Source organism: Typha latifolia, chromosome 4 (genome assembly GCF_019914945.1).
Source record: "Typha latifolia isolate L0001 chromosome 4, TyphaL0001v2, whole genome shotgun sequence".
Lineage (NCBI taxonomy): Eukaryota > Viridiplantae > Streptophyta > Magnoliopsida > Poales > Typhaceae > Typha > Typha latifolia.
The window spans coordinates 16,763,735-16,777,426 of NC_133089.1; the positions used below are offsets into that span (position 1 = coordinate 16,763,735).

Genomic DNA, 13,692 nt, shown 5'->3' on the forward strand with positions numbered 1-13,692 from the left:
TTGTCCTTTTACACTTTGCACTCGGCAGAACTAGCTAGAGGAAACTGGAGAGGAAAGCTACATTGCTGGGCTTATTTCCTGCATTAATTATTTGTATACTGGAGAAATGTAATGCTGTTTAACATACCTAATTTCACAGCTGAATTCCTTCATTGCAGGAATAGCAGATTGGATGTCAATATATATAGAGGTTGTAGATGGGAGCATTTGTACTAAAAAGCTCATTAAACTTCGGTAATAGTAAGGTTAGCCTCTTAAAAATCAGGTGTATTTATTTTTAGGGTAGATGTACACTTGTATGATTTACATAAGAGGTCTCTATCTTACTATTTAGATTTTTTTTTTCTTTTATGCAAATGTCTTTGTGTGTGTTACCAGTTTCTCTAGGAAAATGTATCAATTGAGCTATTTTATGTCAGATTATAATTGCTTTGTTCCAGTCAAGTTAAAATCAGAGTATTTAGAAACTACTACATTTGAAAAATTATAAAATGATTGAGATTTGAACCAAAATAAATCAATTATATATATTCACATTCTTTTTCAACTTGAGGCACTTCATTAAATTTACTTTCTAGCAATTAAAAAAAGAAAAAAAAGAAGGTATAAGAACAAATCTTCCAATTCCTTCCCCTCCAAAAACAAAACAATGGTACCCTGCATAGCAGCAGCCCCTCCTTTTACCCCCTTCCCCTCCAAATTCCAACTCTTTCCAAAGCCCAATCTCCCGTCTAACCCCTATAAGTTTACTCGTTCCTTTGCTCTCTCTTCATCTTCTTCTTCTTCTCCTCCTCCTACTATCACCACTACTCCCACTGGTCCCGTCGTGAGGAAGCGGAAGAGGTACCGCAAACCCTACCCTGGGGAAAACGAGGGCATCGTCGAGGAGATGCGATTCGTCGCCATGAGGCTCCGAAACAGCTCGAATGGCCGCGGGAGAGAGGAGGAGGAGGAGAATAAGGGAGAGGAATTGGAGGACGCGTGGCGACCGAGCATGGAAGGGTTCGTCAAGTATTTGGTGGATAGCAAGCTCGTCTTCGATACCCTCGAACGCATTGTCGATGAGTCAAGCGATGTCGCCTGTGAGAGCCCTCCTTAGTTTCATCTCTTTCTAGGATAATTTCTCTTATTTTTCCCCAAAAGTGTTTAATTTATTGTTTAAATTTGCTAAATTTGCTTAAACAAATCATCTTTCAAGGAATGCTACATCCGCAGACTGGTTTCTAATTATTGCTCATTGCCAATAAAGTAACCTGCTTTCCATGCTTAATGTAAAACTCGCAGCTGTTTATTGAAATAAGTGTCATGAACTCTCACTAAGAAGAGGGTTATATAGATGTTAGTGTTAATTTGAAGACATGCTCTTGAACTATGTTTCGTGCATTGTTCCTTCAGATGTGTACTTCAGGAAAACGGGTCTGGAGCGGTCGACTAGCCTTTCGAATGATTTGGAATGGTTCAAACAGCAAGAGATAGTAATTCCAGAACCAAGTTCTCCTGGAGTCACTTATGCCAGTTATCTTAAGGAACTGGCGGAGAGCAGTGCCCCATCCTTCCTTTGCCATTTCTACAATATCTATTTTGCACATGTGACTGGTGGTCTCGGAATAGGTCGCAAGGTACTCTAACTAAATCTCGATATGCTTAAAAATTTGACAAGTTCATTCATGTATTGTGGTCTTGGGACTTGGGATCATTTTAAAATTTAAGATGAATAGATGTGAACTTCATTCATCGGATGAAAGGCGAAGATTGTGAAGAAAATGATATCATGTTCATTTTGAAAATTCAGCTGCAATGACTTATTGAACACAATATATAATCTGATGTCTGATGTTTTCTTTTATTGGAACTCTGGAAAATAGCTTGTGAATTTTATGTGGGATTTATAGCTTTGAGAAGCTGCAAATTGTTTTGTTAAGGACCAAAAGAAAAGTAGTTTGTAGATCAGTTTTTTACATAAGATTTATTTAGCCTAGATATGAGACTTTTCATTAATCTATCATGTACTTTATAATAGTCGTACTTGGACTATAAATTGCATTTAATAATATTTTTAATCTTTAAATTTCTATATATCATGTTTCAGAATGAAAGTATGGAAATAAGACAAATTTTGATCCTACTTCCATTTAATGCCTCATCCATCTTTTTTACATTCTACTTTTTCCGTGTCATTATTTTAGTTTCCTTTTATTCGGACTCTTGTCTCTTTAGGAGTCAAACCGAAAGAACAGGCAAAACAGAAAAATTAAAACACTGAATCAGAGTAGTTTACTAGGATTCAAGGGGTCCTATAAAATTTTGTTGTTTCATCAATTTGTAAGATTTCTTGACATTATAAAATAGTATAATAATTACACTGTTGAGAGCTTGGGACTTGACAATGAGCTCACAAGTTTCTAAGACAGCATATTTATAAAAGAGCTCCCACCATCCTGTGTAGTCTTGTTTGATCGCTCAACGGCACAACCCATCCTCTCTGCTGCCTCGGCCCATTTCCAGGGGCACCCAGCCAAACAGGAACGACGAAAAATATCTTTTTGTCAAGCTTGTTAAATTATGAATGTGAATTTTTTTTTATTATCATCCACAAATAGATATTCAGCAGATTAGTACTTATCATTCTGATTTAACTTGCACAGATAAATTTGTAGCACTGTATCTTAAAAAAAGTTCAAAGTTTGTGGTTCTCATGTATAGGGAATTAGTTTAACCATTGATGATGTAAGTCCTTTATATTGACATTTAGAAATCGAATCTTCGTTTGCACAGAAGAAACTGGGAAATTCAAAGTTAAGTACTTGTTCAAAATCTTTATTTATGACTTATTGAGGCTGACTTCATTTCTAAGAGAATAAGGACAACTAGACATCTAGAACAATAGAAACAAAGGGATGTTATAATGGTCCCATCTTGCATGACCACATTTAAAGTTCCATGATTCTTATAGAATGCTTTTATCCTTTTATCATGTCTGCACTCATTAAATCTTCTACACCAAGACAACATTATAGAAACACAAAGGATGTCTCTGCTACCTGTCTGAAGATCCTGACATGCACTCTAATTTACCTGGTAATTAGGTGTGCGGGAAGCTTCTCGAAGGAAAGGAACTTGAATTCTACAAATGGGACAGCGATGTACAACTGCTGCTAAAGGATGTAAGAGAGAAGCTCAACAAGCTTGGAGAGGTAAAAGTAGCATATTATAGATTGCTGGATTGGCTAATTTTACAGTGTAGTTGATGAAACATCAAATGATCTTTATTTGGTTGGAAATCTAATTTTGCAGCATTGGACTCGAGAAGAGAAGAACAAGTGCCTAAGAGAAGCAGCAAAATCATTTCGGTTTTCAGGGCAGATCATCCGCTTAATCATTTTATAGCTATTCTGATAATATCATCCCCTGTAATACTTTCTTCCAGATGGAACAAGCTATAACCTTGGAGGGTCAAATTGGCTACATAACATTGCAGCTAACAAGATGATGTGAACCAGCTTCGTACCTATCTGGTTAGCACCAGAATCTTCAGATGTTAGTTGTCTAATGTCCTTTGATTGGTTACTTTCCAGACAACCACTGATTGCGTCCTGTATTCCTTGTATGTAATAATGCTGGGATCTGAAGTGTTAGCTTATTTGTCTTCTTTTGGGTGCTGTCATCAAATTGAGAGTTTTCAGACATATTCTTCATTGATGGAGAGAATAAAGTCTAAAAAATTGGCTAATTCAGACAAACTTTAGCTTCAATTTTTTTCCCCCCTTCATTATTTGTAGGGTATCACTTCTGCAACAAGGTTCGATTTTTTTTCTTTCGTGCTGCAATCAAACAGCTTCCTAATATCATCATCTGATTGTGATGTGTAAACTAACACTATCACTGCATTAGGTGTTCCAAATAAATAATCTCAATGATCCCAATAAGGTCATGACATGCCTTCGTCCGCTGCACGCATAACGCCGTGTGACCGTGTCTCAGATTCAGAAAGTATTTATATCTATATTTTTCCCTTACATCAGCTTGAAAAAAAAATAAAAAAAATAATATATATATATATAGATGATATATTTTTCATCATGACTGATGAACTGAGTAGTTGAACAATTTAGACTTACTGATTATTAATTTCAGACAGTACTACCTTGATAAAATAAACTATTAATTTTAAACTAGTATAATGGAGATTATACTTATAAAGTATGATTATTATATCAATGGGGCCTGGATTAAAGGATTAGGCTTAAGAATCAAGGAAAGAGGGGAAGCCATCAAAGCAACTTCCACCGTCTGATCTGAGATGGACGGAGCTGATCTGGATAATTACAAGCGATACTGCGCTTGTGCCACGTCATGGCGCATGCTTCCAAAGTTTGGTGGTTCCCACGAGACTCCATATCGCGGGAAGTCGGGTATTGCAGCACACGAGGTCAAACGTTTGACTTTGACCTTATCATGGATTTCGATTTTGACATTTTAAATTCATAAATCGACATTAGACTATAATTAAGTGGAAACACGCCGGCATCTTAGTCTTAATGCATACTATTTTACCTCAATCTCTTCGGTTCTCGTAAAATTCTTTTAATTTTTTTATCCCATTGGCACCAAAATCTATTCCAAAGAATGTTAATTAATGTGTGCTTGTGATATTATTTTGATACGTATAAGTACGGAAGAAGGTATCATAATCTGGCAAAAAAAAATATTATAGCTTCTTGTGGTCCAGTGATTTGAAGTCACAAAATATTCGTTAGAATTTGAAGGCAATCACCAAGTCATGTGAAAATTATGAACGCCAACACGCTACATTATGCAGCCTCCTCTATTCGTCATCATGCTCTCTCTCTCTCTTTCATTAGAAGAAGCCCTTGTCAAAAAAATTATTCATTTTCATCGGATCCAAATCAGAAAAGTCCATTTAGAAAATGGAATGATCCAATGCTCATTTATTTATATCCTTTATATATTTATATATATATATGTATTATAGCTTTGCAAACGCCACCATTTTCTAGAAATTTTCGTCTCTGCTACTGGCTCTATCTTGGCCGGCTACCAAGGCGCCTTCTTTGCGACTTGTCCTCTGCCCATCTCACCATTGAGACAGGTGTAGTCCCGTGAATATTTCGAGGAGCTCCACAGAGAGAGAGAGAGAGAGAGAGAGAGAGAGAGAGAGAGGGAGAGAGAGAGAGAGAGAGGAGAAGGAAAGGTGGGATTTTGATTCAGGAAACGAGCATTTATTTGGGATCAGAGAGAGACCCAAGTGAGGCAAGAGGTTGTGGAGAAGAGGTGGGTATCCATAGTAATGATGGGAGCTCACGAGTGCGGGTGGATGTGAAGGGAAGAGACCGATCCAGCTGTGGGTTTTGATCCTTTTGTCTTCTACCCCCTTTCTAAAAGCTACACCATTTTGGTTGTATTTTAAAGAAGAAAAAAGGAGGGAGAAAGGAAGTTTTTATTTCAATACCCTTTTCCTTGAAGAATAGAAGAAAGGCCTAAGAAAGAGGGGGGAAAAATGGCAGAAGACTGCTGTTTCTTCAACAAGGTGGTTTCTTTTATCCTCTTTTTATTTCGATCTTTGTCTCATTTAATCTCTTTCGCCATCTCTGTAACTAGATGTTCGTTTCACATTAAATGGGCAAGAAAAATTTGGGATTTTGTTCTCTATGATTTGTTGGTGGAAGGTTTTCCCCCTCTCTTTCTCTTGGGTTTGTGTACTTGTATTGTTCCCTTTCTTTGATCTTCCCCTAGTTTTGTTTGCTTGAATATTTCCCAAGAGTTCCTTTGAGTTAGTCTTATTCTTCTCCAAGTTGCTGCCCCAGATCAGTCCAGATCAGTACCATGGTTTGAGGCATCCCTTATTTATGTTACGGAACGGCAGACTTCCAAGACAATGAATCCCCCTAATGTTTGTATGTACCTACTTAATGTAATCTAGGTGAGTTGCTCCTTTCATATATAAATACAATGTAGTCTTAATAAGCAGCAATAAATGTAATCCATGGCTCCACGCATGTACTTTCCTGGGGAGTTCGCTTTCCACTTCCCATTTCTCATCTTGGCTGATTCAGTTCTTTGCTTTTTACATGGTTATTCCTTTATATATATACATATAAATTTATTTATTTTAATTCTCAATGAAACATAAGACAAGTCATTTTTATTGGATGATATGTAATGTTTCTGCTTGCTTCTAATTTTTCCTGCTTTGGATTAATGATTCTATTGTGTTCATCTTTGTACCCTCTTCGTGCATATGATCTCAAAGAGTATGTGCATTTGGTTATACTAACTACAACATTGACATTTGGTTTCACAGGATACTCTTATTATAAGGCCTCCAAAAAAATCACTACTTGCTTTGAGGATGATCTTCTCAGCCACAGCAATGATTTGTGGGATTTATATTTGCTCGGTTTGTCTGAAGCAAGTAGGAAATAACAGCAGTGCCAGAGTGATGAAGATTGAACTAGCAGACCAATCTTGTCATAAACCACGTATTCCTCAATCCGAGATTCCTTATGTGCATTTTCCAAAACCAACAACTTATAGCAGGTCAGTGAATTAGAGATTATACTAATTGTAGCCTTAGAAGAATAATTGCTTAATAACCATTTTAGCTTGCAGGGATGAATGTGCATGCACACCGGTTCGGTACTTCGCTATTATCTCAACGCAGAGGTCCGGAAGTGGATGGTTTGAAACGCTGTTGAACAGTCATATCAACATTAGTTCTAATGGTGAGATCTTTTCTGCGAAGGAAAGAAGAAGTAACATATCTGCTATCACGAAGACATTGGATAAACTTTACAATTTGGATTGGTTCAGCAGTGCTTCAAAAAATGAGTGTACAGCTGCTGTCGGCTTTAAATGGATGCTTAATCAGGTAAGGATTTAAAAGAATTATACTGTACTTTTCTCAAATTTGATTGTCTTAATCTTCTTAATTCTGTAGTAAGAGAAAGCATTTATGTAGCAGTTAGCAATAGTAGAAAGCTAAACAACATGTGTTTCACAACTGCTTGTATAGAGGACTTTCTGTACTCTTAAGTCTTAACACAACATCCATTTCACAACTGCTGGATTGGTACAGCAATTCTTCAAAAGATGAATGTACAGCTGCTGTTGGCTTTAAATGGATGCTTAATCAGATAAGGAAATAAGAATTATCCTGTACTTTAAATTGTTGCAGAATGGGTAATAAGCCACCTTGGTCTATGAAATGTTTCCTTTTCTTGACTTTGGTTGTCTTAATCTTAGTTCTGTAGCCCTTAGACTCTGTAAGAGAATGCATTTGTGTAGCAGTTAGTAATAGAAGAAAGCTAACATGTGTTTCACGACTGCTTGAATAGAAGACTTTCTATACTCTTAATAGGTTTTGTGCACGTAAATTATTGTCACAAATATTCTCTAGGGAATATGACTACAATGTTAGAGATGAGTTGCATCTCTGACAAGAATATGCTGCCTGCAAGAATATTAAATTCTGCTTCAGAGGTCCTATGAGTACTGCTAGCAAATTGACAGTTACATCCTGGTTTGCTGTGCATCAAGACAAACCCAAATGTTGTGTTGTTCACCAGTATTGATTCTATGCTGGCTGATCTACGGACGAGTATGGAGTACCATATATACAATATGTATATGGATTGGTACTGCACTTTGGTCCATATAGATTGCATATACTAGCCCATCAATTCAATACTGCTTCTCTTTTGTGAGTTAGAATATGACTACTTAAGGCAATATCAACACCGCATTTCATGTGTATGGTCCATAAGTTGGTGGTGTTGACTGTTGAGAGGCATGGCAATTGGTTTAATATCTTATTTTGGCTATGAATCTTTCAGGGTCTGGTAGCAAATCATGCTGACATAGTTGACTACTTCAATCAGAGAGGAGTCTCTGCGGTGTTTCTCTTCAGAAGAAACCTACTTCGCCAGTTGGTTTCCCTACTAGCAAACAATCATGATCGAGATCATAAACAATTAAATGGGAGACATAAAGCTCATGTCCACTCCAAAGACGAGGTCATATCTCGCATCTTTCTCAGATTCAGGTTACATAATTTTGGTGGAATCCTGGGACTTAAAATCTAACATTTTGCAGGCTGCTGTACTTGCAAGATACAAACCCAAACTCAATGTGACATCGTTGGTTCCAAAACTACAGCATGCAGACCACTACACTGCTAGTGCTCTAGAAAATCTAAAGAACATCCGGCACATTGTTATCTACTATGAGGATCTCATCAACAACAGAACAGTGAGCTCTCTACAACTTTATCTTGACTCTCTGGGGAGTCATTTCTCACAGAATCTCTTATGAACACTTGCCATGATCATCTTACTTTGTTTTCATGCAGAAGCTTATGGATGTCCAGGATTTTCTTGGAGTACCCAAGAGAAAGCTAATTAGCCGTCACGTAAAGATACATACAATGCCATTGTCAGAACAAATCGAAAACTGGGGTGAAGTATACAATGCTCTTAACGGTACTCAATATGAGGGTTTCTTAGATTCTGACTATAGAATGTAGCATTGGACCACAAAAAATTTGTGTATATAGCTCTTGTCAAAGTTTTTCTCACCGTGGCGGTGGCGGTGGCGGCGGCGGCGGTGGCGGTGGAGTTTTCTCATCGCAGAAAAATTTATTTATTTACAGAGCTCAGTTGTTGTTGTTTGATTCCTATAAGCTATTAGTGAAGTGAAAGTTTAGATATACTTATAATTTTGCCGCTGTTCTCAAGTTTGATTTCCTTATCTCCAATTTTTCACATTGTACTATTGATAATTTTGTTAGTGAAATATAGAAAATCTCCTCTCTTTTTTTCTCATTTTTAAAATGCACTTCTGTAGCTTGTTTGCTTCAGAGCTCTCTAGTTTTATTTCTCTTGGCCCACGGAGCCCACTAAAGTGGGGTATATTTGGGCCCAAATAATCCAATTTGGCCCATAGCGGTTTAAAATGCTTCTGGATGTTGGAAATTCTTACTTCGGGTACTTGGCACTACATGGTTGGCTCCGGCTTCATTCACTTTAAACTTTTACCGATCAAACTATACCGAAGTTGATCGATACTTTCTTCACCTAAGGAGATTGTAGAGATCCTCTAACAATAAACAATTATTATAGAGAAAATTATTTAATAGTTTATTAGTTTGATTTGATGACATGATTTAACTAGATTGATGACTCAGCGGATATGATGGCTTATATTAGTAACTCAAAATAATGTAAAATAATAGTTTGACGATATATGCAATTTGAAGTCTAAACTAGACAGCTTAATAATGTTAACTAGAGTTTGGTGGGGCCTAAGTAAATCTATTTCTAAGAATGGTTGGTTTTATGTCGGGCCTATAACTAGGCTCTAGTTTTCCGGCTCTTGAATAATAATATAAAAAAATCAACTTTTAGCTTGTTCACAGCCAATCACAACCTGCCAACAACCCATTATGCTGAAATTTACATTCAAATGGGATGTTAGATTGTTATTCTTAAGAATTTTATAAATAAAGTATGAATTAATAGCGTATTATATATATATATATCACTATATCGATCGCAATAAGATTCAATGTCAACTAAAAAATACTACAAAAATAATCTCATATACTTAATAAAGTTATCACTTAATTAACAACACCACCAAAAACATAGCATAGCTGCACAATTACATGTGCACTTACACAACTCTCAGTGGATTCCAATTTGCAAAGTAACGAATATAGAGATTCCATCTTAGAACTCCCCCCCATGCGAGGGGATTCTCTCATACTTTATAACATGCTCTTAGTACAACTATAAACTAATGCAAACCCTTTTAGTAATAATCTACACCAATGCCAAGTTGTCTGTAGATTTCCCACTTTTTTTTTTCAGTAGCTTTGCAGCTTTTTACAGTCAATATATAGTTAGCATTAACTCTTTTGTTTTGAAGGTACAATACTAATGCTATTTTAATCATATATATTAATCAAAACTATCTCTTTCCCTAGCCAAGGGACTCAAGTGGGGGAATCTTTGTTGTATTGTCTTGGTTAGATTATCACATACAAATTATAATCTTAGAAAAAGTACCATTCTTGGGATGTTGGTCTCTTTGAACAGATGGCTTTTGGCTGGAAAGTAGCTTTGGCATTTGGCAGCCATAACCATGCTAAGCTCTTACAGGAACCGTTCAATTAATACAGTTTAACTAAGCTAAGTGGGCAAGGACACAGGAGCCCTAAATATTAGGTTTTGGGTGGGGGGGGTCACAGTGGGTGCCCTAAGGGGTCATCCTAAGGTCATGCAACTTGGACTCTAATTTAAAGGGTCCCTCATGTGCAACTTTGTACTTGAAGCCCCTCAACTTTGGAAAAATATTTTAAAACTTTGGATCTGGGATCAAACTCAAGAATATACTACCAGCCCACAAATAAGGTTTGAGGGAAAGACAAAAGTTGCCATGGCGAACTTAGTCCAATATTGATTCTGGCAGTGAAAGTTTTGGACTGCATGCATATAACCAGCTGTTGTTGATGTTTAGTTTCATAGTAGTTCAGATGTCTGTCAAGTTTAATTCAACAATTTACTGGTATATATGCATCGAATTGTTGATCTTTTCTTTATATAGATAATGCTTGCTCTTTAATTTGTTTATGATCGATCAAGGTTAATTGGCATATTACGGGCTAGAAGGCCACTATAACTACCAAATAACGGTTTAAGTATTAATTAAATGGGAGTCCTTAGATTCATGATCTTGGCAAAGTGAGTGGTCCTTAGCTAGCTAATTAATTGATCAAGATGCAGTGGTGGTTGCATGGTTCATGCATGCATATATATATATATAAAAAGAGAGAGTTTAGTTAATATTGTTTATGCTTTATTATTTTGTTTTCTCTTTACAGATTCCAGGGAGTTTATTATTCTATTAATTGCACGCCAGATGTATAGTTAAATACTAACAATTAGAGTAGAGAGATGAGTAGTATAAATAGCCAAGAAGAGTAGAGAGCATGCGAGTATCTTCCCCTTTGCAAATCTCCTCTTTTATTCCTTTGATCACTAATTCTATCCCTCCCTCTCTCTCTCTCTCTCTCTCTCTCTCTCTCTCTCTCTCTCTCTCTCTCTGTAGCTATCTCTTGTAGATGTCTCCTATGGCAACTAAGCAGAACTACTCTCGTAAAATGTGTGCTCTTCTGACTGTTCTTATTGTTGTCTCTCAAATTCTTGCTTCTCATGGAAGGCCTTTAATGGAAGAAAATATGGTAGAAGGCTCGCTGTCGCCTTCGGTAGAAAATGGCGACGGCGCCCCGGTGATAGGCGTTAAGGACGTCCGGCCTACGACACCGGGACACAGCCCCGGTGCCGGCCATGCCCTCACTAACAAGGAGATAAGGCATTAATTTATCCTGAATTCACTCTCCAGAGTGCACTTAGTACGTATGGCAACTAAGTTTGCCTTTGATGTTTGAATTTATTGTACATAACGTGTATCTCTCAGTTTAATTCTTATTGAAATTTGAAGTAATGGTTTCATTATTCCTTATTGAATTTGAAGATGTGATTCCATCTAATGAATGCTATCTAGCACTTATCTTGTAGTTTATGGTCGATCTTATAGTTTTTCTTCTTTTTTCCAGTTATCATTTTTCTCATATTACGTACGTATTCTCCACATAGATGAGTATATATATACACAAATGTTAGTTCTATCATATTATTAGTTATTATCTACATGTATAATATATATGATCTACTTCTCTTCTGGTAATTAATTTAATTAACATCTCTCTCTCTCTCTCTCTCTCTAAGAAAATTAAGTTAAGTTCCTCAACCTGAGGAGCTTCCTGGGAGTTCACTCATGTCACTTTCGAGCCTATCATTACCACATTCTACTTGCCTCGATCCCAAATAAGTATATATATGTGCGTGTGTAGAATTAATTAAAGAATAACTTAGCAACCAATATAAAGCTAGTTGTTTGGATCTTTAATCCACACGTGGAATGAAATTAAAGTACCATAACTACATCCTCCCAGTCATTCTTGAAATGATTAAAAGTATACAACATTACCTCCAAAAGAAAGAGAAATAATTAATAAGTGATCAGGTTAACCTAAATCTTTTCTCCTTATATAATGTTTATTGGTATTAGGAGTTGGACACATGTCAATGGTTGGAGAGGGGGGGCTCGTGACTTAGTTAATAAGCTCTTAATTATACGAATTAATTAAAGCATTGGTTAATGCATGCACGTTCTAATGCTTTTTGGGTCTTTTTTAAATGTTTAATATAAAAGTTTTGGAGTGTAGTCTGAGTTTAAAAAAAAAGGAATCATTTCCTCTACCTACACATAGCATGCCTAATTTCTCCATTGCCATGCCCAATTATATCTTATGATTAAAAGAGAGAGGTTGAAGATTGAAGATAATACTATTTATTAATGGGATAAAGGGGGATCTAACTTCTTTAATTAATAGGTATGATAATGAGAAATTAGCAAACAAAAGAAATCATTTGATCGATTCTCAAAGGAAAAATAAAAATGTTGACTAGTTTGTCTTCAGAATTTAAAGATAAAATCCACCGGTAATTCTCTATCACCATTAAGAGACTCAAAATTAAATTCTGATAAAAGCATAGCCCAAGGTATCATCCTCAGTAGATAAAATTTAAATATAAGTCATTAATCGGATCTAGAATTTATAAAAATGTCAAGATCACTTAAATACTTTGCCCAAGTTTAAGGGAATGTTATTTTTCATATTTATATGGAAACTATTGAACTCGAAAAGGATTTTATATAAATAAAAAAAAATTTCGTGATTCTAAATTTTTTATTATATAAGTCAATTGATCAAATAATCATCGACTTATATTTAAAAATTACTAATCAAGACAACAATTTTGAAACGCAACTAGTTTTGTACATAAGACCCTAAAAAAACTTAGACAAAAACTCTAAAAATCTAGGGTCTTTAATTTCTTTCATATCATCATCAAAACTATGTAGAACAGATCATCATGCCAGCATCATATGTACAAGGGTGTTTCTCTAATAATTTTGTTCCTTAGATTATTGCACGCATGTTGGTCACACTATGTCACCATCCTGAAAGCAACCTAATTAATTAGTTGAACCACAAATCAATGGCCCATTTAATTCCTCTCGCCACTCCTGAGGAATTAATTTCAATCCTTTCAACATGTTTACTTTATTCCTTTCATCCAAAGCTTTCAAAAAAGCTTATCTAGATAAAGGTCAAATCAAGAAGTTCTATCCATAGGAAAAATAATACTAATAATAATAAAATACTAGCAGACAGAAAATAAATAAAATAATTCTCAAAGATGACTAATTCCAATGAACAATTAATTCAACGTGATTACTTTTTTTTTTTTGTGTGTCACGAGTACAATTTGTTTACCAACCAATTCTAATGGAGTAAAAATATGTACATTTTGTATGACCAAGAAAGTTATAGATTCAACTCCAACTTTAAATAATATTGTAAAGAAATTATTTTGTGGTTTGGTGACTTAGCTCGATTTGGTTGATGGCTTAGCAGTGCAATTAGTTTGGAGGAATAGAACAGATTGGAGCAGATCTCTGTGATATTTAGTTCGGAGCAATTGTATATGGCGTAAAGCATAAACTAGGAAGGTAAAAACTCGGTGGAACCTAATTGTCTCTGTA

General features: G+C 35.8%; 2 protein-coding genes across 3 annotated transcripts; both read left to right on the top strand.

Moving 5' to 3' along the window:
• The first annotated feature begins 616 nt into the window (after positions 1-616).
• On the top strand, positions 617-3,730 carry LOC140785866 (probable inactive heme oxygenase 2, chloroplastic). The gene is made up of 4 exons (XM_073133948.1): positions 617-1,082; positions 1,396-1,619; positions 3,087-3,194; positions 3,295-3,730. The coding sequence occupies exons 1-4, from the start codon at positions 650-652 to the stop codon at positions 3,385-3,387; spliced, it is 858 nt and encodes a 285-aa protein (XP_072990049.1). The 5' UTR covers positions 617-649; the 3' UTR covers positions 3,388-3,730.
• A 1,220-nt stretch (positions 3,731-4,950) lies between these two features.
• LOC140785662 (uncharacterized) lies at positions 4,951-8,840 on the top strand. Of its 2 annotated transcripts, none has more exons than XM_073133620.1 (6): positions 4,951-5,548; positions 6,323-6,558; positions 6,631-6,889; positions 7,854-8,033; positions 8,113-8,268; positions 8,369-8,840. In XM_073133620.1, the coding sequence occupies exons 1-6, from the start codon at positions 5,519-5,521 to the stop codon at positions 8,540-8,542; spliced, it is 1,035 nt and encodes a 344-aa protein (XP_072989721.1). In that variant the 5' UTR covers positions 4,951-5,518; the 3' UTR covers positions 8,543-8,840. The 2 variants fall into 2 exon arrangements, with proteins under 2 accessions (XP_072989721.1, XP_072989722.1); XM_073133621.1 differs by lacking the exon at positions 4,951-5,548 and adding an exon at positions 5,589-5,941.
• Positions 8,841-13,692: the final 4,852 nt, after the last annotated feature.